We start from the raw sequence: 25,647 nt of genomic DNA, 5'->3' as shown, positions 1-25,647 counted from the left end.
CACTAGAACTGTGTGAGGTAATATCTATTATTGTTTTAAGTTGCTACGTTTTGGAGTATTTTGTTATGAAGCCATAGATATCAGACTCAACACTCAGCAAATACGTGTATAAATAGGTGGTTAGATGGATGGTGCGTGATAATTACAGCTCCCAATCACCTGTGGGCCCTGTGACTGAGCTGGGCACTGTACCAAGTGATTTACAGGTGCTGACTCATAGTAAATCGTCACAGCAACCTACGAGATGGCCGCTACCCTGTGCCCATTTTACGGATGAGCAACTCTGTGTGGCGAGGTTAAATAACTCACGCAACATCACACTGGCAGAGCTCGCACTTCTAGCCTGGCAGTTTGGAGCCATAGGTTTCACAGCTACACCACAATACCTGGTGGTTCCTGTCCTAGCCCAAGCCCCCCTCTCCAGGAAGGAGTCCCTCCCGAAGGCCGTGTGGTCCTGCAGAGGCTGACCCTGGAGCTGAGTGGACATGGATGGCAGAGCTGGGAATGGCAGAGCTCACGTCCAGCTGCTGGGAACACTGCCCTGTCCCCTACCTGTGGGTACCAGTTGGACGGGATAAGACAGAGAGGGCAGCTTCTGTCGAGTCACTCTGAGTGGAACTGAGTCTCTGTGGGGGCGGGGTGGGGGGCAGAGAGCTCGGATTCCAGTCAGCTTGTCATCACCCGCTCCTTAGCCAAACTGCTGAGGTTACACACTCCAGGGTGCTGGCTGGGCTCACGGAGGACCTCAGAGTCTTCGTTCTCTGGATCCCAAACAATATGGTGGGGGCAGCGCTAAAAATAACAATGCAATTAGGAATAGAGACAGTGGAAATGGAATGGCTGTGTGTGATGTCGGAGGGATGGTGGATGGGGGAGTGGGGTTGACACAGTGTGAGGGATATGAATGATAAATGTCTATTACATTGTTTTGTGTACCTGAACCTAATAAAGACAAAAACAAAAACCAATGCAAGACCACCAGCCCCTCTTACCCTCTAAGAAAAGGAGTCTAAAAGGGTCTGCAGGCTTCTGGGGAGCATGGAGTGCTCATGCCCACACTTTCCTAGAAAAGGGGACTGGATGGGGCAGAGCTGGGCCCCTGGGAGAGGGGAGGGGTCCAAGGGGTCTGGGCACAAGCAGCCTGGGTCTAGGTCAGGCCTACGTGTCACACTCACTGTGTGACCTCAGGTCAGTTCCTTAACCTCCCTGTGCCTCTGAAGAATTCATCTGAAAACACTGGGGTGACACCAGAACCTGCTCCCCAAGAATGAAAGAGCCTGGTGTGAGATGCGTGCTCATGCACGCCAGAATCTTCAGTTAAACTGTAGTCTTTCCAAGGACCTCTGCGCCACACAGAGCTAGTAAGAGGTAGAAACTGTCAGGGTTCCGACCTGAACACCATGCTTGCCTCTGTGTCACTTTGCCCCTATGCATTGTGGAGCCTTTAGTGCCTGCCACTGGGTGTGGCACCCATTAGATGCAGTCACTGTTGTCAAGCAAATGAATAGAATGGGTTGTGGGAACTCGGTAATGAGTTCCCCGTTGCTCCAGAGGTATGCAAGCTCAGCCTGGGTGTGGTAGGGGTCCTCAAGTGTTGGATTTGGGGTTGAACTCAGTGCATTTAAGGTCCCTCCCTGTCCCTAGATGCTAGGGTTCATCACTGTCCTCCCCTAGAAGACAAAGAGGATGCAGGGATGATTCGATTTGTTTATAGTGGGTGAAACTGAGGCCCAGAGTCGGGATTTACTCAGTGTCACTCATCCAGCCCAAGGTGAATCTGGTTTGGGACCTCAGTCAAGGCAGATGCTCAGCTGAGCTCACTCTACACCCCACCAGACCCAGGGGGAGACAAAGCAGGAAGGTGAGCTCCTGCCTCTGAGTGTCGAGAGAAGGCAGATGGGTGGGAAAGAAGACACAGGACTTCGGACAGGCCTGAGGAACCCTAAGGCCAAGGGCGGTGCTCCCGGGGCGGTGCTCCTGGGGCGTGCAGGCCAGGGAGCAGTCAGTGGCCACCGGACGGGATGCGGACCTGAGACTTTTCTGGTCCAATCTCATCGGTCAGAACAAATGAGGACTCGGAGAGGAGAGTCTCGCGGCCCAGATCTGCAATGTCATTTAGGGCACAGGACTGCCGAGAAAGTCAGAGGAGGGGGACATGAGGGGCTGGGCGGCAAAGCCCAATGCTTCAGCAAAGGGGGATAATTCACCTGGGCAGAGAAGGACTGGGGTCAGGACCTCCTGGTCTCACTCCTGGCCTTTCCCACCAGACAATAGAAATAGCCATTATTCTTCAAGCAGCCGGGATTTGCTAAGCCCTGTCCCAGAGGTTCTGCACAGATTAACTTGTGAGGTAAGGACGGGGAATATCATCACCTCCATGTCTTCAGAAGAGGAAACTGCAGCCAGAGGGGTTAAGTAACTTCCCCGATGCCACAGAGCAAGTGAGCAACAGATCTGGGAGCTAAACTGGCAGTGGCTGGGGAGTCCCAAGTCTTTGCCCACGTCACCCTGGCTCTGGTGGCCTCCTGGGGTAGAGGATGGGCCCACCTTCCTTTCCCTCCAAGGTCATCTCATCTGACCTTCAGGGTGGGACTATCTTAACTTCAGCTCCACCCTCTGGAAAATGAATCATGCTCTGGCCAAGAAGCCGCAGCCCATGCCCAGTGGGGCAGGTGGCAAAGCAGCCAGCAGGGTTGGCTCTGTGAGCCTTGAGCACCCACGTGTGCCAGCCACCCAACAGGCACCTCCTTTTTATTACAAGCTTTCTGGAGATAGAATTCACATTCCCAACACTACACCCATTTAAAGTGCACAGTTCAGTGGTTTCAGTACATTCAGGATTGAACAACTGTCACCATGATCCATTTAAGAACCATCGCCCCCCCCCCCCAAAAACCCTGCTCCCCTTAGCAGTCACTCTCTTCCCCACCCTTCCTGCTGCCCTAGACAACGAACTAATCTGCTTTCTCTCTCTATGCATTTGCCTCTTCTGGACATTTCTATAAGTGAAATCACACGACCCGTGGCACCTCCTTTTGCAGCTTAGGAGTATAATCGCCTTTTGCAGTAAGATGGCATTCTCTCCATTTTGTAGGTGAGGGAACTGCAGGTCACAGTGGTCAAGTAACTTCCCAAGGTCATGCAGCTCAGAAATGGTGGACAGATTTGGATTATGTAGGTCTGGATCCAGAGACCTCAGGCCACCCTCTCAGGCCTGGAGCCCAGAGTTGCCTGACAGCTTCAAGGGCATGGGGGTCCAGGTGAAGGGGTGGGAGGAAGGCTGAGAGGGTGGGGGAGTTTGTGGGTGCTGAGGGTCCAGGGGAGGCACTGGGTTCACCCACCAGATACCAGGATTACAGGGAGGAAAGGAAATGGGCAGGGCAGGTAGTGGGGGCAGGTGGCAGGTGCAGGTGGTAAGGACAGGTAGACAGGGGAAGGGGTGGCTGAACTTCCCCTCAGGGCAGCAGTCTCAGACTCTGCCCTTCCCTGGTGACTGGCCCAATCACATCCCCTGGGGGATTTCCCCGGGGCTGCCTCCTCTCCCTCTGGAAACAGCCATCTGCCCTCTCTCCCCAGACCCTGGCCTGGCAGCATGACTCAGCCTGAGCCCTGGAGCCGCTGTGGCTCTGCTGCCTCCCCCTGCCTCACACCTGTCCCTATCTGGTGTGTGATATATAATTATCACCAACACCCAGAGGGCTGTGCCAGGACTGCCCGGGCCAGCATCCCAGGGCGAGCAGCTGTGCCCCCACGTCCTCTGGGCCAGCCTTTCAGTTAGGGCGCTCTGCTCACCCCTTATTGGCAAGTCCCTGTGGGTAAACAGAAGAACCTCACGTCCTTCTTTAACGCTCTTTATATGTTTTAAATGATTTCCGTATCTTGACCAAAAGAAGTCACTTTTTAGAATATGCTCTTTCAGGCTACTCTCAGCTTTGGACCCCCTGTCTGATCCATCCCACCAGCTCCTTGGGAACTATTGACTAAATGAACCCCTGAGGCTCAGAAGGGGAAGGGGACTTCCCCAAGGTCACTGGGCTGGGAAGCGACAGGCTTGAAGTGTGAATATGTGTCCGGGCTCCCAGCACAATTGTCCCATGAAAATGGAATTCTGAGGGTGCGGTTATGGGTCCAGCCTGCCGGTGTGGGGAGGGGGGCCCTGTGACCCTTGGTGACCCAAGTGAAATGATAGCAGCAGCTGCTTACGAGGCTTGAACACCAGAACTTTATTCACTTCCTCATGTAGTAATTCACTTAGAGCCAGACAGTCTGCGATGGAATACCAGCTCCGCCACACTTAGTGTTCTGTGACTTTGGGCAAGTCAGTTAACCACTCTGAGCCTCGGTCTCCTCACCTATAAAATGGGTATGATAACAATAGCCCCTGCTTTATAGAGCTATAGTGAAGATTAAATGAGTTAATATGTGTACTGTGCTTAGAAAGTGCCTGGCGCATGTTGAGTGCTTGATGAATGCGAGCTAATATATATTGTTACAATTATTCCTGGAGAGTGCATTATGTGGGCAGAGCCCAATCCCACCCCTCCCCCGGCCTCAAGGAGCTCACAGGGAAGTGCAAGAGACAGTCAAGAAAATAGGGCTGTTATGATCTAGAGAGGTGAGGGCTGGCATGAAGTTTCTGTATAATGGGGACCTGGCCCAGACTGGGGGCCCCTCAGGAGGTCCACGGTGCTGTGGAGGGTGCCAGCTGGGAAGCAGAGGCCAGTTCTGCTGCCCACCTGCTCTGTGACCTTGGGCAGGTCACTTGCCTGCTCTGAGCGACAGGTTCTTGCTCTGTATGGTGGAGGTGCTGGACTGTCTCTCCAAAGACATGGGCAGCCAGACATCCAGGAGGCCACCACAGCTCCCCGGGCTATTTTTACCCGGACTACGGGCAGTCCCAGCACTCTTCTTGGAATCAGAACCTGGGCGCGTGCAAAGAGCCAAAAGGTCGTGCAGCCCGACCCATCCTGTGTCTGAGTCTGGGCTGGCTCCCTCACCAGCCTCCTTCCCAGTCTTATCCCGCCTGTGAAACATGAGGTGGGAGCATAGCGGGACGCCATTCTCTAAGCACCTGGCCTCAGGACATGCGGTGATACAACCGTCCTCAGGCCCACTCTGTGCTTGTAAAACATTTTTATTTTTATTTTCAGCTGTTTACAAGCCACAGAAAAGTTACAGGATTGGAGATGGAGAAAGAAGGAGGGATAGAGACTGCTCCTGAGGGACAGAAATAGAGAGAGACGGAGACAGGGAGAGCGAGAACAGAGACACAGAAACAGAGTGACAGAGACAAAGATAGTGGTAGAAAGCGAGATCTATAGTCAAACACAAAGAGACAGAGAGAGAAAAATAGAAAAGGATTGAAAGAGAGAGAGAGAAGACAGACACAGAGATAGAAATACTGACAAGAGAGAATGCAAGATGGAGGAGACAGAGAAAGACAGAGGGCAGAGGTGGCTGCCCCAGCACAGAGCCGTCTGGCAAAAGGGGCCAGGCTTGGGGGCCCAACCGAGGTTTATCTTCTCTGGGCTTCAGTTTTCTCGTTTGTAAACCCAAATCTGAGCTACGTGACTCCCAAGGGCTCCCTGGACTCTGGTGGTCAGACCCTGTGGTGTGAGGCATCTTGAGAAGGAGTTGGGGTGATGCATCCCAGGGATGCTGAGTGCAGTGGGCAGACCTTTCTGCACCCACCTTCTGCTTGCTTGTGTCTGCAGACCCACACCTGACTCTCCCCACAAGGTCTGTGGGCCCTCTCTCTGCACAGGGCAGGGCAGAAACATGTACTCCTCAACCAGGCTCCCTTCTGCCCCCTGTTCTTAGTAAGACTCTGCAGTCTGGGACCCCTTCACTAAGGAAATAAATGAGTTCCGGGAGAAGGGGTCCAGTTCCTGGAGCCACCCACCAGCGAGGCTGCCCTCCGTGACTCGTGTGTCATGGCTGATGGGAAAGAACAGGCAGAAACAGCAGGTGCGATTCCAGGTGCTTGGTGTGTGTTGATTCAGCGAATCCTCCCGAAGGCCTTTGGGAGTAAGTAATACGAAATTATTGTCTTCATTTCACAGCTGAGGAAACTGAAGCACCGAGTGGTGGAATAACTTGCCCCTGGGGAAGAGGTAAGTTACAGTTGTTCTCAGACCATCATGGTGGTCTTACCCATGATTGGCTTAGGCCTGGGCATGTGATCGAGTCCTGGAAAATGGTAGCTGAGAAGGAATCTGTCAGAGTGGAGGGAGTGGGGCTCCTCAGAAGTTTTCCTTGCTTTCAAAAGGCAACATGAAGCAGAGACTTGCCTTTTCATGCTTTTGGATATTGGGTAAGGATGTGATGTCAGGTGCTGTGGCAGCCATCTTGTGACCTTGAGGGGGAGGCGAATTGTAGAGAAGCAGATCTAGAGCTGTGTGCATGACCCTGAGCCAGAGTCCTGTCAACCCCAAGAGACATGAGAGGCAGTAATGAAATGTTGAACTGCTATGTTTTAAATCTTAGCGTCTGGAGTGATTTATTATGCAACAATAAGAATCAGAATAGTAAGAGCTTCACAGAATTTGGTGAATTAAATGTACTGGGTACATGATTAGTGAATTTTATTTTTTATTTTTAGAGAAGCGGCCATGTACAAAAATCTAAGTTTCCACTGGGTGGCGGTGACCTCAGGTCCCCTGGAGTGGTTCCCCTCTGCTCCAGAGAGTCCCGCAGTGGCCTGTCGTAGACACTACCACGTAAGGTGAGAGGTGAGATACAAGTGACCCGGATCTGGCCAACCCAGTAGCCTTTGGAACATCATCCATGGCTTAGGATCCTTGCCAGTCCAGCCTGTAGACACTTAGCGGAGTATTTGGTCACTTGTCTTCAACTGACAGATTAACGGGTCTTGCCTACAGAATGTCATCGAATGTCATCAGCCTGCCTCAGGCTGCCCGCGGGATGGAAGGCAGGTTTTAGGACGCAGGTCGCTAGACAAGGAAGTGTCAGCCCACCCTACACGCGTTATCAAGATCCCACAGGAGGACAGATTAGGCCTCCCCGTCCTCTTCCCACCCACACTGCAGCTTGGCTGGCCCTCTTGGGACTGAGTTAGCCCCTGGATACCTTTACCCTGAAGGTAAAGCACGTTTCCTGCTAATTTGAAAGTGGAGGCTCAAGCTGGTTTTACTTTGAAAAATGTGTGAGTTGGGGGACTTTGTGTCCCCAAGCTGATGAGGCATGCCATGGTGCTTACATGAAATCTGTACGTCCCTTGAGGCAGGGAGCAGTTAAGAGTGCAGCCCCCGGGTGTAATCCCAACTCTTCTCAGTTGGGTGATCGTAGGCAAGTGGGTGATCTCTCTGTCTTCGTTTCCCCATCTGTAAAACAGGGATGGTGATTATAATGGTCAGGGCCCTCCAGAGAAACAGAACCAATAGGATGGATTTACAGAGATATATTGTAAGGAATTGGCTCACACAGTTACGGGGGCTGCCTGGTCTAAGACAGGAAGGGCAGCTCCCCATCCCAACCTCATCCTCACTGCCTGCACCCCTCTATCTACCTAGTGGTTAAAATCTCTTCTCAACTCCCAGGCACCTTAGCCTGGCACAGAAGATACTTGACACCCCAGAGTTATCTGCAAAACCACCCCTCATTTCTCCTTCACACTGTGGGCTCCGGCTGCCCTCGGCTGGCTCCAGATAGGACCTGGTCCATCCCAGCCCTGCATCCCTGCACATGCTCTTTCTTCCCCCATTTCCCCACTGTAGGGATGATGAACTCCTGCCCAGCCTTCAAGACCCAGCATCCACTGATCCCTTCCAGGCACGATTGATCACGTCTCTCCTTTCTACTTGCCCCCATCTCCTGTAGACACTGTGTTCTCTCTCCCTCTCCCTCTAGATCGCAAATTGCCTGGAGATTTTGTCTTCATCATCTTTTTGTTTCTCCTCGTCTAGCTGTGCCTGGCACAGAGGCGTTGGACAAATGTTGCTAAGTGAGTTGAATGGTCCCAGCCAGTGGTCATGCAGCCTGTTCTTGTTTATTTCTGGTGATGGGGAGCTCACTTCTCCCCAGGCAGCCAGTTCCATTTTCAGAGGTCCTAACCCACTGTGATGGTGCAAAAAGGATGACTGTGGGACATCTACAGGACCTCCCCCTCCCAGACCGGGCCGAAAACCATTGTTTGATTATTTGTCCATTTTTTTCTCCCTCCTTCTCGTCTTCCTAAAGAGGAAGGCCACTTTTCAGTTGCTGGAAGAGAAGGTAATTTGATGTATATGATAAAGTCGTGGGGGATGGAGAGGAAGAGGGGGAAATTCTCGTTGACAAGGAGTTTTAAGAAGAGAGGACCTACAGCAGCCATGAGGCCCGAGGGAAGTAGACAAGAAAGGAAAGGCAATTCTAATAAGTACGGATGTGGCTTGTGTATTGGGGGCTCTTTAAATGTCCTTCCAGAAACTCAAGAATGGAATTTGTCCTTAATTATGTTGGGTTGTTGAACTGTCTTATTTAAACATGGCCCTGAGCCATGTGACTGTCTAAGTTTACTAGGGTTAGACATTCCGTACCCAGTTATCGCCAGGTTAATTTGTGCTCAGATATAGGTTTCTCTTTGACGTTGTGACCTTTATTTGAGTGAATGCAGGATCCCATTGATGAGCATCTGGCTTAGAACCAGCCCATGCATTTTCTGAAGTTTAGTTATTATCTATCATGTGACTTCCATGAATATTCTCCCGACACCTCCTACTCCAGCCCCCTATACTGTTCGATACCACAACAGGAGCCAGCACCAAAGCAGAAGCTTCTAGATCAGTGATTATCATCCCCATCAGACAACATGCCCTCTTTATAACAAATGCTTGCTAACACCCCCCTTTACTATCCTGAAATGAAGCTCATTGATACTAGAAAGTACCCACATCCAATTTTAAAAATTCAAATTCATGTCCTAACTACAATATGTGTAAAGATAAAGAAAAACTTTCTAATAAAATAAAATATTTTTCAGTATTTAAATGCTTCAGCATGATGGCATTACAGGACATACGAAGCGGTTAGATGCTCAAAGGAGGCCGTGTATGCAATGCTGACCTGTGCAAGTGTGTTGGGTCAGTGAGTACATAGTCGGGACAGGCTGGGTTTTGCTGCAATAACAAACACCCCGAGCATCTCAAAACTCCACAAGTATGTTTCTCACTCACATGTCACGTTCTGTTTGGTGTGGGCAGGGGCTCTGCTCTTCCTGTAGAGATCCAGCTGGATCACAGAGACTCCATCTAGACAAGCACAGTCACAACAGCTATGACAGGTGAGGGATGTAGACAGCGTTCACCGGCTCTTAAAACTTCCACCGGAAGTGACGCATATCCACTCACATTTCATTGGCCCACACACGCCATATGGCCGAACTTAACTTCAGAGGTTCCGGGCGAATGCCACCCTACCATGTACCTGAAAGGAGAGGGTACCCCGAGTACTTACAGACTTCCATAATGACTGCCAGAGCCGCCGAAATGCCATGGTGGCACCGCCGTGGGGGTGGGTGGGTGCAATTTTCTGAAATGGTGAACAAGTCTTGTGAAGTTCCCAATAAAATCTTTTTTTTTTTTTAAATTTACACAGTAGTTGTATTCTTGAAAGATTCTGTGTGTGTGTGTGTGTTAACAATTCAAAGATATAATGTATATATAAGTAAAATTTGTAAGTTCTAGAGTTAGGGTCTAGAATATGGGATAAATCTTCATTATGTATTTTTTTCTGCACATTTTAAAACACCCAGTATCCCTTCCTCTCCCTCCCCTCACTAAATGTCAGTATCATCACTGCAACAAAATACAAACATCCAAGATGTCCCCAGAGAGGACAAAGTGAGCCCCGCTGAGAGCCACCCACCTAAGCTAATGGTTGTAGCAAACCTTTTCCAGTAGAATAGCCCCATTTGGCTTATTTCTACTAAAACATGCAGAACCCCAACATATACATTGGAACCCCATTCTACCTAATCCTTCCTCCCCCATATCTCACCCTCCCCACGTTTGTTAGAAGACTCTGAGTCTTCAATGCTCAAAACCTGAGGCTCCAAATAACCCAGTTTCATAATTCACTAGACCCACAAAATCACACTTGTTCTCTAAGACACGTGGTGGGGGCTGGGGTGGGGGGCGCAGTCTGTCCTCTGAGTGTTTGAATGTGATAAATTGTGTGAAAACTTTTGATGACATGGTTGAAATCTACATTCACCACCGTGGGGGAAAGGCCACTGGACAGAATATGAGGAGCTAGTGTCTCAGACAAGATATTCATTTTCTGTGAGGAAACAACATCCTTTGACGAGTAAAAATATTTTCAGCAAAGACCCTGCTCTTCTAAATGTGTTAACACAGGTTCAATATTTTGTTTCAATTTTTGTGTGAAGTGCCATCACGGAAAGAATTTTTATATTCGTGGGTAATCTGTGGTCGGACAAAAGCAGCAGCATTGAAGTGGGTGAAAGTTTTGTGGCTATTTTTTTTAAAAAGGGATATACCTTTCACTTGTTTGAGAACACGAAATGAGTGGTGAGAGAGAGAGAGAGGAGAGAGACAGAGACAGAGACAGAGACAGAGAGACAGAGAGACAGAGAGAGAGAGAGAGAGACCACACAATGAAATATAAAATGTGAAACCAAACTTAAATTATCGATGAAACGACAAACTCATATGTCTGTTGTGTGGTGTACTTCATGAAGCATTTGCTATCATGTTTTTTACGTCACCTGGTACCTCCTGCTCTGCTTAGCGAAAAGCCCTGCCAAGTCAAGAGCTCAAGAGGGCCCTCCCACAGCTCTTAACAATTCACTGCTTACGCACTCCCAGACCTTTCGTGTCCTCTCCGACTTCTCAGCCTGGCTCCACCCAGGAAGCCACAGTCCCAGGCAGTCACTGGAGCTGGCTTGGAGAGCCCATGGAGAGGTCACCCCAGCTGTCCCGGGGGCATGACTCCAATGGATTTCAGAACAACCGATAAATGGACTGAAAGCCGAGATCAGACCTAACCATGCAGCAGTTAGATGTTCACACACTCAGTGTTACACAGATGCACACACACCCAGCATCTTCGTAGAGACACCACACTCACGTCAATGGACACACACACACACACACACACACACACACACACGGCTCAACTTCAGAGAGCAGATATTCAGAACCAGACTCCCCTGGTGCCTCCCACTACAGTTTACAACATGCTGTAATGTCCACGCGAGAAACAGCTCAGTGTAGCTCGTATATTCAGCCAACACTAATTGAGCTGGTGTGATGGAGTGGGCATTGGGTCAGGGGCTAGGTATGTAATGATGAGCAAGACAGAAGGGACCCCTGCTCTATCTGTCCAATAGGGGAGAAACAAACAAATGAAAAATCCAAACAGGTTAAAAAAAAAAAAAAACGACAACCTAAGATTATAAGTATAAATTGTGATAAAGATTTCCATTTTTGAAAATATAGCAGACAAGATAATGTAAATATCTGCAGTCCTAATACCATAATAATTCTTGATTAAAAACAAAACAAAACATTTTAGGGGCTCAGTTGGATGGCTCAGTTGGTTAGAACACGAGCTCTCAACAACAAGGCTGCCGGTTCAATTCCCACATGGGATGGTGGGCTGCACCCCCTGCAACTAAGATTGAAAACAGCTACTGGACTTAGTTCTGAGCTGTGCCCTCCACAACTAGACTGAAGGATAACAACTTGGAGCTGATGGGCCCTGGAGAAACACACTGGTCCCCAATAAAATTTTTTTTAAAAAAGATTAAAAAACAACGCATTTTAAAAACTTAAAAAATGTATAACTGTGCAAGCAAGCAAATAAGGGAAATCCTTAGTAAGAGTGCAAAATGGCAAAGAGGTGCAAAATAGAAGAGTCATGGAGAATGGTGTGAGCCAGTCCAAAGCACATCTTACAGGAATTCCAGAAGGAGATAACAGAGTAATGCAGGAGAGGAAACATTTGAAGAAATAGTATATATATATGGTATTATATAGTATAAATAATATATTATAAATAGTATATATATAAATAGTGTGTGTATATGTGTGTGTGTATGGATGCCAAAAACATGTATACACATTTTAAGAGATGTTAACACTTTGGTCAGGAGTTCAAGCAGGAGTTCACCACAATCAGAAGTGTCTGGACGCTGATGGGAACCACTTGAGCACCTCTTGTGATTGCAGGTGTCAAACGTGACTTGTATTCATCTTTTGCTATCGGTATATATTAATACAGGTTTTCCCTTTCTTAAAATGTGTATACATTTTTTTGGCACTATATATATATATATATATATATATAGAGAGAGAGAGAGAGAGAGAGAGAGAGAGTATTACAATTTTAATACAGTTTTTTCCTTTTTAAAAATGTGTGTACATTTTTTGGCTCTCGCTCGCTCTCTCTCTCTCTCTCTCTCTCTCTCTCTCTCTCTATATATATATATATATATATATATATATATATATATACTATTTCTTCAAATTTAACATTTCCTATATATTTATAAAATATATACTATATATAAAAATAAATCCTATATGTTGTGTTTGTCTGGAGAGCCCTGACTAATACACCACCATCTTTGTGACTTCAGGGCACCGTGACTGGGCCCCCATCTCCCCTGACCCCTCAGGATTCAGCCTTACCCACCCCATACTTCCAGAACCCTCTGCCTTGTGAGCTCCCCGAAGGCAGGGGCCAGGCCTACTTCACCATGGCACCTCAGAGCTGAGCCCAGGGCCTGGCAGGTCAGGCCTCAGTCAATATTTGCCTGACAAAAGCATGAATGCGCCACTGAGTGGATTAATTTTGAGAGCCTCTCCTGGTGCAGTTCCCTACACATGAAACTTTCTCTTCTCTTTTGGCCACTTGTCAAAATGCCCTGCTGTCCTGAGGCCTAGCACAGACGTTCCTCCTATTCCCACACTGCAGAAGTTTCCTGAGGGTGGAGACCCTTGTCCCAATCTGGGGCCTGTCACATAATGTTTGCTCCATAAATATTTGTTAAATCAGTGCAGAATAAAAGCCATTGCATGATCATATTTTTAAACACATTGGTCTGTATTTTCCCCTGGGATTTTCTTTCCTCCTTTGCTTTTTCCTTTTCAGACAGCAGGTATTTCTGTGCCCAAGGCTCAGCAAAGGATATGACCACTGAAATCAGAAAAAACAAAACAGATCTCTTGCCTGGATTTGCAGATTCAAAAGCTTAGGCCCTGAGAAGGCCAGACAGAACACGCAAAGGGGAAAAAGATTTGGGAAAAAATCATGTGGTGTTCCTGCTTGCCAGGCTGGAAAATGATTTTCCGTACTGTCAGAAGGAAGAGAGTTGGTTCCCAGAGAAAGTGGTTCTTCCCTTGCCCAAGGCCATCCTGGCTCAGAGAGCATTCTTGTGTGAACTCAGAAAAGGCTTCCCTTCTGGGCACACAGCTTGGCCACCAGGGCATAGACTAGATCCAGCCCTTCCTAGCTCCCTTGGCCTGGCACAACCTATACACCCCTACAGGGCAGCCCTGCACAAGGCCTACTGAGCCTTAGAGGGGGCGGTGAAAGCTCAGACAGGCCCGTGGAGTCTGAACACAACGGCAACCTGTGCCTCACGTCCCAGGTGGAGCCCGCAGCCTGAAGGAGCCTTGGGCAGCCCCAGAGTTTTCTCAAGTGCCTGATGAGGACAATAAATAAGTGAAGACCGGGTGTGGTGTAGTAACCCTGAGGACACTATTGGGGACAGATGACAGCAACGACCAGATTGCCATCTGCCCATCCATACTCGCCGCAAATGGGCAGACGGAAGCTCCTTGGTATTAGCCCACACCCCAAGGAAATGTGGAAGTGCGGTGAAACCTCACGAAGGCTGAGATTTAAGTCTCTGTCACAATGAAGATTCTACATAGAAATTCAGCTGAGTTAGAGAAAAAAGAAGTGGTATTTTGTGCGCTGATAGTGTAAACTGAGATTTTTTTTTTTTCTTTTTTTACCTGCTGTGCTCAACAAATGTTGCTTGAATAAGTGGGGAACAAATGACAAATGGCTGGTACTTCTCTGCCACCCTGATCTTATTCTGCCCTGATTTCATTATCAGAGCACAGGTGTCTGCCTGACTAGATTGTCAATGGCTTGAGGGCAGGGACCTGCTTACTCAATTTTAAATCCTGCACACGTATCTCTATGCAGAAGTGCTCAGGGCCTGGGCGTTCCATTGAATTACTATAAACACATGGAATTTTTTTTCCAGGCTCCAAGATCAAAAAGCACTCCTGGCCCATACTCCCATCCTCTTCTCTCCCACCTTCTCAGGGAGTATAGAATTCCCAAAGCCTGGTGCAGAAGCAGATGAGGGAGACGGACCCGTTAATGCTGTTGTCTGATGCTGCAGCACGGCCTGAAAAATGAGCCTGTTAGGATTTGAGACATGTCTACATTCGGGAGACAACTCTGCCCTGTTCAGCGGCCATGAACTTTGGCGTGGTCTGAAGTTTAGGGCAGGGGGGCTGAGCCCTGGTATGGACACTCGAGGGCAGGGACTAGGAGCCCCTGGAAATTTATGGGTCCAAGGACCTGGGGCTTCCCAGAGTTGGTGCCTTGAGTCTTCAGTGTTATTTGAGGCCCTTATGGCTTGAGCACCTGGGCAGACCCAGACCACCAGATCCTTTCCCGTGGCCCCTGCCCATGGCCTCTGCTTGAGCCTGCTTCCTGGATGCCACGGTCACGTGCCAAAGTTTTATTCTCGGTCCTTGCCAGAATACTCACACATTCTGTGGGTGCACTTGGCCTTTGTAGATACGGATTTTGTGTCCTGGCCTGTGTTTGTAAGTTATTCCCCTGAGTCTGTCCTTTCTCTGTGGCCAGAAGGTCAGCACCTGTCACTGGCTGGCCGCCTAGCTGTATCCCCAGCTGGAGTCCCCACTGCCTTCCAGGCCACCATTTGAACCCAGCTCTGCTACTTACTTGGCTTGTTACTTAGGTCATGGTGACCACTTGGCCATCTCCCCAGTCTTCTGTGCCCCTGCTCCTGGCACCAATCTCTCCATATGGCAAAGGTCTGTTGACCTGGCCACTTCCCTCAGCAGACAAGGCTCTCTCCTCCATTCCCTGTGCCCAGCATCGTCCCTGCCACTGAGTAGTGGCTTCAGGAAGGCGGTCCTCCCCCTCCTCCTCCCACAAGCCTCTGCACACTCGGTTCCATTGTCTGCTTTCCCCCTTTCTCTTGTGGAATCTCCCTTACTTGCTCTAGGGGATGAACACCGCCAGACAGAGACTGTGATGTTGCAGGGTCTTTTATTAAAACCAGGTGAGTCACTCCATTGTCCAAGGAGGCACACTTCTCTTCCCGACACCCATCCCTCCCTCGGGCTGGCTGTGGCTGTCCCACCCTGCCCAGACCTCCTTCTAGTTGCAAAGGGACATTCTGCTGTCCTCAAGGAGTGGTGTGATGGATCAGAGAATTCTCACAGCTGGGGCTTAGTTTATGGCTTGTCTTTGGGGTTAAAGGTGAGGGTGCAGGTGTGGGTCAGTTTGGAGGTTGGAAGGAATTGGATTGGGATTTAGGTGAGAGGAGAATTAAGGGCGACCCAAACTCTGCAGGCTACGGTGAGCTAAGGGCCATGTGTCTCCCTGTTTGCAAGGTGACGACCCTCCACAGGGAGCGAAGCCACCGTGAGCGTCCCAGTCCCCAGCCCCTCTGCCTCTCCCACCCACCTCATAAACAAGCAGACACTCAGAAGCACACTCTACATTCATGGCTACGTGAGATTCAGTCCCCGCCCTCCTCTGGCCAGAGCCCAGGTGGGTGGGGTGGGGTGGGGGCTTAGCCCTGGAAGCCCAGCTCCTTGTACTTGGCAGCGATGTCATTCCGGAACAGCTCCAGGGCCTTCTTCATGGCTCCTTGGGCATCCGCACCAAAGTCCCCGGGGTGCTTGCTCTGAAGAACTTGGATGATGGAGTCCGAGATGAACTGCAGGGAGGGGCGAGAAGGGTGCAGGTCACTGGGCTGGGTCAAGCCAGGAGCCAGTAGAGACTCAGGCCGCATCCCATCTTCTCTTTCTTCCCGGGCTATTTATTGAGCACTTACTATACACTAGGCACTTCCGAGTGGTCTCCATAGATTAACTCTTCTAATCCCTCTGACCCCTGAGACAGATGGAGAACAGATGGAGAACCAAGGCCCACCTTGGTTCAGATAGGAAAGGTTAAGCCGTGTGCGCAAGGTCCCGTAGCCAGGCGGGCCGGTTCACGCACTGCGCTTCTCAGCTAGTGCTGAGAACAAGGGCCCAACTGCAGCCAGGCAAGGGCTCTGGGCACATGGGTGGTGGTAGAAAGGCTCACATGTCAGTGATTTTTATCCAGGATTTTGCAGTCAGGAAATCCAGAAAGAAACGATTTCCATCTGTGTGTATTTAATTTTTGCATTTAATGGCTCAGTGTGACCGTTGCTCTAAGAAGTCTATGGAGGTGCAGAGTGTCCTATTTCTGTGCCAAGCACAGCATTGGTGCTCAGAAATATTGGTGAAACGGAAGGAGCGAGAGGAGGACAAAAGGGACCAGGCCTGTGGCTCGCCCCCCAGGATAGTAACGTCTCCTACTGGCCTCGCCATCCCCAGTGGGTTATCATCACATCCACAAGGTCATTCCCAGGAGCATGGAGGTCAGAAAATCTATAGCAAGGGGCTGCTTTAGGGCTGGAAGGTCTCATGGACGTAAAATGCGACTGCGCTTTGTCAACAGTTAATCAAGATTTGGGACCGGGGGTGGATCAAGTGGTGTCTTTTACAGAGGCCCGGATGGAAGTGGCCAGACTGAGTTCACATGGCAAGTGGACAGCAGAGGTGGAGTTTTGTACCCAGGGGATTGTGTAAAACTGACTGCCAGAACTAGAGACAGAGCCACTGACTGTCCCATTTTCTCAGGGTGCCCAGGGGTGCAAGAGACCGAAAGCAGCGGGGGTGGGAGACAACGTGCTGAGGAGGCCTCAAGAAGCACGAGGGTCAACACCCAGTCAACACCATTTGGCTCAGAAACCACAAACACCTACCTTTGGGTCTCGATGTGGGAACATACAGTAAGCTCACCTTTAATGTCATAAATGCAATGAAACAAAGGTGGGGTACAGGTGCTGTGGAGCCAGTCCTGTCCTTGGAGAACTTGGGAGACCCGAGTTCCAGGCCCCATGTGTGACTTCCCCTGTCTAACAGGGGCTTCAATGGCCTTATCGGGCACCCCAACTCAGCCTTTCCTGAGTCTATGGCAGAGCCACCAGTATTGAGAAAATTGTGGAGTGGCGCAGCTGGATGACTGAGAAAAGACAGTCGCCCTTAGTACCCAGCACCCTCGGCGGCCCCTCAGTCCCACGTGAGAAGGAGGAATTTCTTATGATGAGCACAGAAGGAGGTTTCTCGGTGAGGGGAAGAGCAGACATGAGGCTCTGTCCTAATTGTTTGCAGTCGATCACATTTGTTCACGTAGACCTGGGTTCTAGTCCACCGGCTGGTGGTGTTACCCTGGCTTCACTGTTTTCTCTCACTCAGCCTCCGTTTCCTCGTCCCCAGAGAGGGGACCGGTCATTCCAGTTGTATTCTGAGCCCACCACTTGCCACTAGGGCTCAGCGATGGGAGAGAGCCAGGGTCTGCCCTTGAAGAGCTCACGTCCCATCAGTTGACAGCTGGGCAAACAGATAAATTATAACATAGCCGGGCAGGTGTGATGACAGAACGAGGAACAAGTGCCCTTGCTGGGGGGACAGGGCTGGCGGACGGAGCAGCTGACTGCCTCACGCAGAGGAGGTGGCTTCTAAGCTGGGCCTTGGAGGATGAACAGGGATTTGCCAAGAGAAACGGGGAGGGCAGTGACTGCGGTACGGGCAGAATCTTAAAGTCAGGACTGGCTTCTCATGTCTGTGATGCTGAGTGGGCCGGGCAAGCAGGACTGGGGTGGGGGCAGGTGGGGGTGCAGGGAGGTGAGGCGGAAGAGGGTCGTGTAAATGGTTGTTGGTGGGAGATACTGTGTCACAAGGGATTGAGAGCTTGGGTTCCAGAGTATCATAGAACAAATGGTACCTCCTGGTTATTAGCTATGTGACCTTGGGCAAGCTGCTTAACTCTCTGAGGCCTCAGTTTCCAAATCTGTAAAATGGAGATTAAAAAAAGCAACTGCCTAGGGCAGAGATTGCTCATTGCCTACCCAATGGCCATTTTCTCCTTCTTCCCTGGTGACAGAATACGAATTGTATTTAGAATGGCAATAGACTACATTTTCCAGTTTCCCATACAGAGAAGTGAGGTTTTGTAACTAACTTCTAGCCAACGAGATGTAAACAAAATGGTTGAATAAGATTTCTGAGACAGCTTAAACTCCTTAAAAGAGAGCCTTACTCTCTTCCTCCTGCTCCTGTTAGGAATATGGACCAGATGGCTGTAGCTCTCGCAACCTTCTTGGACCATGAGTCAACTTCAAGATGGACACCCCATGCCAAGGATGGTAGCACAGAAAGAGCCTGCAATCCTGGTGACTATGGGACCCCCCACACCAGCTCTGGACTGACTCCCTACCTCTCAACTTCTTTCATGTGAGAGGAAAAGAAGACACAATGCAATTTCCAATCTCCTGGAGTAATTGCGAGAATTCCATGCAGTGACCCAGGCAAATGCTTACCGTGGACCATCCTAACGGGTAGCTGTCTCCATTATCCCGCTCATGATTGCTGCCCCAGCCTGCCTGCTGCTCCCGTCCCTAGGGGATGCACCTGTCCATACAGCCTTTTATACCCCTGATGCCTAGGGCTGCCTGTCTCCACATTCCCACTCCCACTGGTTATAAAGACAGGATCTGAAGCCCAGGCTGTCCCCAGCCCCCACAACTTCTCAGCCCATCACACAAGGTTCAAGCTAATTGCTTATGCCAAGGACACCTAAAGCTCTGTCTCTTCATCTGTAAAGATGTTGGAACCAATAGAGCCAGCCTGCTGGCCACTCCTACCCCAGAATTGAGCCCCAGCTGCGGAGCTCCTGCCACACGAGTCCTGCATGTCTCGACTCCCAATGGCACAATGGTTAGGAGCTGGGGTTCTTCAGGAATAGAGATCTCATCTGAATCCTGGCTCTGCCATGTGCTACCTCTGTGACCATGGACAAGCTACTTAACCTCTCTGTGCCTCAGTTTCCTCATCTGTTGAGTGGGTGTGATAATAGTACCGACCCGTGGAGAGAATCCAAGTTGTGCATCCAATGTCTACTCTCCCCTTCTTCCTTGGTAACAACATACTAATTTGGGGGAGAAATATATTTGATCTTAATGACCCTATGAGAAAGGCAAAGTGGGTGACAGCCCACATTACAGATGAGGACATTGAGGCACAAAGAGCAGTGACATAGGTCGCCCAGCAAGTCAGAGGCTGAGCTGGGACTTGAACCCAAATCTCATCCTGTCTGGGCCTCTCCTTCCATCCTCCCACCCGCCCCTGGCCCTGCCTCCCACCTCCAGGTACTTGACAGGGATCTTGTGCTTGGTGGCATGCGACTGGGCCAGGGGCTTCAGCTCCGCCTCATGCTGCCCCTTCTTCTTGAGGATGCCTCCCAGGGCGGTGAGCACGACAGCGCCATGCTTCTTCAGGTCCTCGGACGCCTTCATCTCGTCCTCTGACTTCAGGTTCTTGAATTTCTCAAACTTCTCCAGGGTCTCGGGGTGACCCTTAAAGAGACTGTGGGCACAGACAGGGCTAAAGTCAGACGTAGGAATGCCTGGTGAGGTCTGGAAGTGGCCGGACTCCCGTTCAAGTCCTGGCTCCCCCACTTCCCAGCTGTGTGACCTTGAGCAATGCACTTCACCTCTCCGTGTCTCAGCTTCCTCATTCAGGAATGGGGATAACTAGTCCCGACCTATAGAAGTGCTGTGAGGATTAACTAGATCACGCATGCGGAGTACAACACAGTAAGTGTTGGAGCAATGCTTGTGACTGGTATTTTTATCATCTCTTCATTGTTATGAGAGGCAGGAAGGAAAGACATCTCTGCATTACACCCTGGCCTCACCCTAATTTTGCCTCAGCTGTTTGGAAAGGAACATCAAGGCTGGAGCAGAGATGGGGGCCAAAGCACCCTGGATTTGTTGATCACCTGCCATGTGCTGGGCCCCATGCTAAGCTCCGTACCTGCACTTCCTGTAGGGTCATTGAGGACATTGAGGCACAAAGAGCAGTGTATTAACCACACATTACAGATGAAGGAAAAGAGAGGCTCAGAGGTATGCAGTCCTAGCTCAATACTACAGGGCGGGTGTGCAGATTGAAATCAGGTCTGATTGACTCAACATGTCGCCCATGCCAGGGACCATCTGTGCAGCTTCCTGCCTAGGGGTCATCCTTGGCTGCTTGAATACTTCCAGCTGCAGGAGCCTCACTACTACCTATGAGAGCCATTCCACTCCAGAGCAGCTCTCGGGCTCTGACAGCTCTTGCTTATTTTGTGCCCAGGCTCTGACTTCCTGCACCTCCCAGGCGCCTCACACTACAGGTGGGGAGGGGCCCTGGTGGCAGCCACCTGCCAAAGACCAGGTCTCTGCTCCTGCTCGGGACCCAGTGAGCTGGCTGCAGAGGGACCCTGCCCATAATCCTGCGTGACCATCTCCAGCCTTGGACCTCAGTCTTTCCTGCTGTGAAAAGATAGGTGTTAGTTACAGGGAGTCATAGCTGGCCACTGGGTGGGTGTGATTTTCCCTATTTCACTCTTGGGCCAACAGAAGACCACAGTGATAGGTGACTAGTCCTGGGTCATAAGGCCAGTGAGTGACAGAGCCCAGACCTAAACCCAGCATTGAACGGTTCCATAACTCACACTGTGTCCCTTGGGTTGCACTTCATGGCTTTCTAATGGCTTCTGTACCTTAAAAGGTTCCTCTTTTGCAGCTTCCTGGCTCTGCAAACCCTTAAACCTGACTGTGTTCACACTCCAGTTTGTGTAAGTATCTTGCAGCTCACCGCTGTACTCATATGCACGCACACTCAGACACACACACACACACACACACACACACACACGCATGCACCACATAGTATGGACAGGGAACCCCCTTCGCCCAGGAATGTATCCCCTCTGCTTCCCCAGAACACCCAGGGCTGTCCATAGCCAGGCCCAGGGTCACCACCTCACCCTGTGTCCCTGGCCAAGCCTTGTGTGTCACTGACAGCTTATCTCTGGCACCTTTCACCCAAGGGTCCCTGAGCTGCTGGCTATTATTATCTGGCGACAATGATCCTTGAACTCCTGACTGACAGATGCGAGACCCAGCACCCACAGGGGAAGGCCTGAGGTCGGGACTTCTGAGAAGGAATTGGACGGAGCACATCTGGGCAGAATGGTGCCAAGGACCTGGGACCCAAGGGAGCCAGGGATCTCAGACATTTGGGGAGTCCCCCAGGTGTCTGGGAGAAAAAAACATGGGACTGAGAATTACAGAAGCCGAGTTCTGGCCACAGCTCTGTCTCCAATGTTCTGTGTGACATTAAAGAAGCCACTCAACCTCTCTGGGTCTTGGTTCACCCATCTGTAAACCCAAAGGGTTGGTCTAGATGATTTCTCAGCCTCCAAGTTCTAAGGTTTAACCCCCGCCTCACCCTCTACTGTAAGCACAAGTTAGCCACAGAGGGACCCCAGATTTATTTTAAATAATGCAGGAAAGTTGGGCTAATAAGTGCCCCCCAGATCATTCTGCATCACGCAGCTGCCTTCCTCTCTAGGCCTCAAGTTCTATAGCTGGGTGTCCCCAGCATAGCCACAGAAGGCTATACCCAGATTTTCTTGACAGTAGCAACCCCCAAAAGGAGCTGACAAAGCCCATCACACTGCAGAAATGGGTGGAAACATTCTCTCTAGTGCTTTGGAAACGCCCCCTTGCCTTGTGGTTTCATCTTCAATCCTACTGCCAACTTGCTTACTTTATCACAGGTCTACAGGCAAGTCAGAGAGAAAGGAGGCCATTTCCCAGCTCTCCTCTGAACTGACAAGAATCGGACACCCACAGAGAAGACTGAGGACTCTCAGAACTGCAAAAATCCTTCCCTGCTCTAGAACCAAAGAACCAGCGTGAGTATGGGGACTCATCACTAAGGTACAAAGATCATGGGGCATATAGCACAGTGGGCAAGAGCAGATGTGCTGGATCCAAGCTGCCCGGATTTGAATTCCAGCTGTGTGACTTTGGGCAAGTTACTTTAACTCTCTGTTAAATGTGATAATGAGACTATCTACCTTATCGGGTTGTCGCGAGGCTTAAATGACTTAATATATGTGAAGTACTTAATGCAGGGCCTGGCAATCAGGGTGTACTGTATAAATATTTGCTGTCCTCCTCCTCGTAATCATTTCTACCACGGTTGTCATTTCCATCATCATCACCATCGTCATCCTCACAAGTATCATAATCATCCTCATTATCACCTCCATCTCTATCATCATCACCTCCACCAGCATCACCTCCACCATCATCACCTCCACCATCACCATCTCCACCATCACCACCTCCATCAACACCATCTCCATCAGCAGCAAAATCATTAGAATCAGGAATTTTCGATTCTGCCTGTAGCTACCTTTGGTTGGCGGAGACTCTTGGACCATGTTTCCTCCTTGTACCATGAGAAGTACTGGCCACCAGCAGTGATTTTCAAATTTTTCATGGCCTTGAAATCCTTTGTTCAAATGTAAAAATAAACGAAGCAGAACAATTGGGGCAAGAGAAGGAAAGGCGGAGGCCTGGAGCCCGCTCAGCAGCGCCCGCCCTCCTGAGCCCTCACTCCTGGAACCGGATTCTCCAACTGCCCCTCCAGCTTTTATTTTCTAGAACTTTATGATCATGCGCGTGCAGTGAAGCCCTCAGCATTTTATTTACAGACTCAGCTGAACCGCACTGCCCTCTTTTATAATCAGAGGCGAGGGGGAAAATGACCTCTCCAAGGTCAGTAAGAAAGCCCAAGTTCATCGTCTGGAGCAGAACCAAGGGGCCAGTTCCCACGCGGGCATTGGCAGCCCTGGGAGTTAGTATCCTCTCCCCTGCCCCTCCCCACACCCCCAACACTGAGAAGGCAGAATCAGTTGTTATGGTCTCTGCATGACCTACAGTCTAAGACGTGCTAGGGCATAGGGTTCTCTGAGGCCTGAAGGGGCCAGCAGCCTTGGGCATCACGTCTTGTCCCTGGCACCTGGCCCTTGGCAGAAGTCTCTGGTCTACCCTGGGACGTGAGGAAATGTTTCTTTGATGACACAATACCCCGAGTCTCCTTCAAGACATCCAACCGCTGCTTTAGGGCTGGCAGCCCCCAGATCACCTTGGAAAGACTCCCGTTCTACAAACCCGCCTCCTCCCCTGACCGCCCTGCCTCCTCTCCAAAAGCAGGGGAGGATCATGGATCTGGAGAACGTCAGAGCACTGAGAGCAAGAAGGACCCCAGACACCAAGGCAGACCATCCCTTCACTCAGGCAAATAGAGAGGAGCAGTGACTTGTCCAAGGTCACACAGCAAATCGGTGGCTGAGTAGTTGATGTCAACCTGGGGAACCTTTTGTCCAATAGAGCAGGACGTGTTGCGGCCCCAGCAGCCAGATGACAGAGACGGGAGGAGAAACACATAAGAAAACACCTCCAAGGTGCTAGTTAGAGTCAACAGAGAATCTGACTGTCCTTCCTCAAGTGTGTCTAGTGTGGACCACCAAAGGGTCCTACTTCAGACACCACAGCTTCCAGGACTGACTGTTCTCCCCAGACATGGGAGCTGGAAGCAGGTGAAGCCCAAGGGAGATGGAAAGGGCATCTGAGTGGGAGAGGAAAACCTGCTCAGAAGGAAGAAGAAATTCATCTGTAAATTCAAGTGCAAAGGACATTCACTGGGTCTGTGGCAGCCTCACGGACCGTTTCTCCCAGGAGCAACAATATTGATTTACACCCCATTATATTTGACCTTCCCTGGCCCAGAGCAGGAGAGAAGGGGCCAGGAGAAGAGAGTGGATCACCATTTGTGGTGGAGGGCAATACGAAAGTAAGATTCTACTTACAAGCTGCAAACCAGCCTCTATTTACAAAACTTTTTTTTCTTTGATTTATTCTGGAACCCCTTGCGATAGAAGGCAAGATGTGTTTGGAGACCACACCATCTTGAGCTCTCAGATTCAAGACATACTCAACGTCAAAAGTCACTAATGGGCCTCTGTCATCTGTTTCCTAATTATGATCTTTTAAAGGTCTGTAGGCTGGGCTTCATCAATACCAGTTACTAACCTTTTCTAGAACTCACTATATGCCAGAAACTGCGCCAAACCCTTACATGCATCATCTTATTTAATTCTCACGTCCACTCCATGATGTATATATTAGAATTTCCCCCATTGTATAGGGGAGGAAACTGAGGCCCAAAGGTCACACAGCTGCTCAGTAGCAAAGCCAGGTGAAGAGCTACCTGCCTCATCTGGAAGGTCAGGTCTTAGCCTTGACACTTTACAGACATAAATGAACTTGTACCTCTGGGGCTGTCCCTCCCCTCTCAGTTCCTTTATGTTCTCATCCAATAAGTGAGGCAGCTGGATAATCTCTCTCAGGGCCTGTGTTAACTCTGACCGTCTATAATTCCTCTTGGTGGGCTCAGGCATTCAGGTTTGATGTCAGGCTTCTCCCAACTGCTGACAGAGGTGCGAGATGGCTCCCCTTTCTTTTCCTGACTCTAATCCTTGCCACTTAAAAGCAAAAGATAACCAAGTGGGGATATTAACAAACTCACCTAACACAGTCAACTGGTCAACCCTGGAAGGGTCGGGGGGGATAAGCTCCACCTTGGAGGCAAACACCCTTGATCTTTGGGAAGTAGGTGATAGGGAAAATGGAATCTCTTCCTTTTACCTGATGAGGACCTCTTGCCCATGGGTCGGGATGTCAGCTTCCACCTTCCCCCAGACATTCAGCACCAACTGCCATTCCCCGTCGCTGAGCCCCATGGCGTAGTCTGCAGAAGACAGAAAGAGCAAGTGTGGGTTGACTGGGCGTCCTGACCCTGACAGCTGGGGTTTGAGCTGCCTGGTCCCAAAGGGGTTTTATACCTTCCCTGATGCTTGACACAGATCACTTGACAGCCTGCTCACTCTCCCCCCGCCCTTCATGCGGGGGTCTAATCTGTTCCTTTCTCTAGCCCTCACATGGAAGCTATTTTGGGGCAGGTGCCATTGTGGGGAGGTAGGACAACTCAGGCCACAGGGAGGTGGGGGTGGTTGTGTGTGTGGAAAGAGTGGGGAGGAGGTTGGGCCACGGTTTGGAGTCAAAAAGGCCAATAGAAAGGGCACTACCCAGCCCTTGCCAGCAGACTGAAACCCAATTCTCCTGCCGCCGTCAGCCATCCCTCCAGAGGAACTGTCATGTTTCTAAGCTTGGGCAGCAGGTGCCCTGGGCTGGCCCTGGGACCGTCCTAGCCCTTAGCAGTCTCCTTACCCGCATTCTGCCCACTCTGTTAGAGAGCCCCTCACCTGCCAGAAATGGCGGGAAGGAGCCTAGATGATTTCCTGCTTACAGCTGGGTGAACCCAGGCAAATCCATAACCTCTTTGAGTTTGAATTTTTCCCACTCTACCCAGGCAACTCCTGGCTGTGTGGGCTTGCTCAACTATTTCCCTC

The 25,647-nt window shown here is 50.2% G+C and overlaps 2 protein-coding genes across 6 annotated transcripts in view; one reads left to right on the top strand and one right to left on the bottom strand.

Moving 5' to 3' along the window:
• Positions 1 to 15,268: 15,268 nt before the first annotated feature.
• Positions 15,269 to 25,060, bottom strand: MB (myoglobin). Its single transcript, XM_019728404.3, has 3 exons — positions 24,884 to 25,060; positions 19,478 to 19,700; positions 15,269 to 15,961 (listed from the first exon to the last, which is right to left on the bottom strand). The coding sequence occupies exons 1-3, from the start codon at positions 24,976 to 24,978 to the stop codon at positions 15,815 to 15,817; spliced, it is 465 nt and encodes a 154-aa protein (XP_019583963.1). The 5' UTR covers positions 24,979 to 25,060; the 3' UTR covers positions 15,269 to 15,814.
• The window catches only part of LOC109445761 (apolipoprotein L6-like), a 50,487-nt gene continuing 44,536 nt past the window's right edge, over positions 19,697 to 25,647 (top strand). For all 5 annotated transcript variants that reach the window (XM_088796853.1, XM_088796848.1, XM_088796845.1 and 2 more), the window contains exon 1: positions 19,697 to 22,080. The gene's annotated coding sequence lies outside the window, so the exon portion shown is untranslated. The remainder of the gene's footprint in view (positions 22,081 to 25,647) is intronic.

The sequence above is a fragment of the Rhinolophus sinicus genome, chromosome 1, assembly GCF_057876585.1.
Source record: "Rhinolophus sinicus isolate RSI-liver-muscle chromosome 1, RSI-T2T, whole genome shotgun sequence".
Taxonomy (NCBI): domain Eukaryota; kingdom Metazoa; phylum Chordata; class Mammalia; order Chiroptera; family Rhinolophidae; genus Rhinolophus; species Rhinolophus sinicus.
The sequence above is the reverse complement of the archived record's forward strand: the minus strand, read 5'-3'. Positions and strand labels throughout refer to the sequence as shown.

Bases quoted from the DNA above. Each gene is read 5' to 3' on its own strand.
- MB (XM_019728404.3), bottom strand. From the start codon at position 24,978: ATGGGGCTCAGCGACGGGGAATGGCAGTTGGTGCTGAATGTCTGGGGG. The intron at 19,701-24,883 runs GTAAAAGGAAGA...CTGTGCCCACAG, and splicing joins GGGCAAGAGGTCCTCATCAG to TCTCTTTAAGGGTCACCCCG. The intron at 15,962-19,477 runs GTGGGAGGCAGG...CCCTCCCTGCAG, and splicing joins TCCCTGTCAAGTACCTGGAG to TTCATCTCGGACTCCATCAT.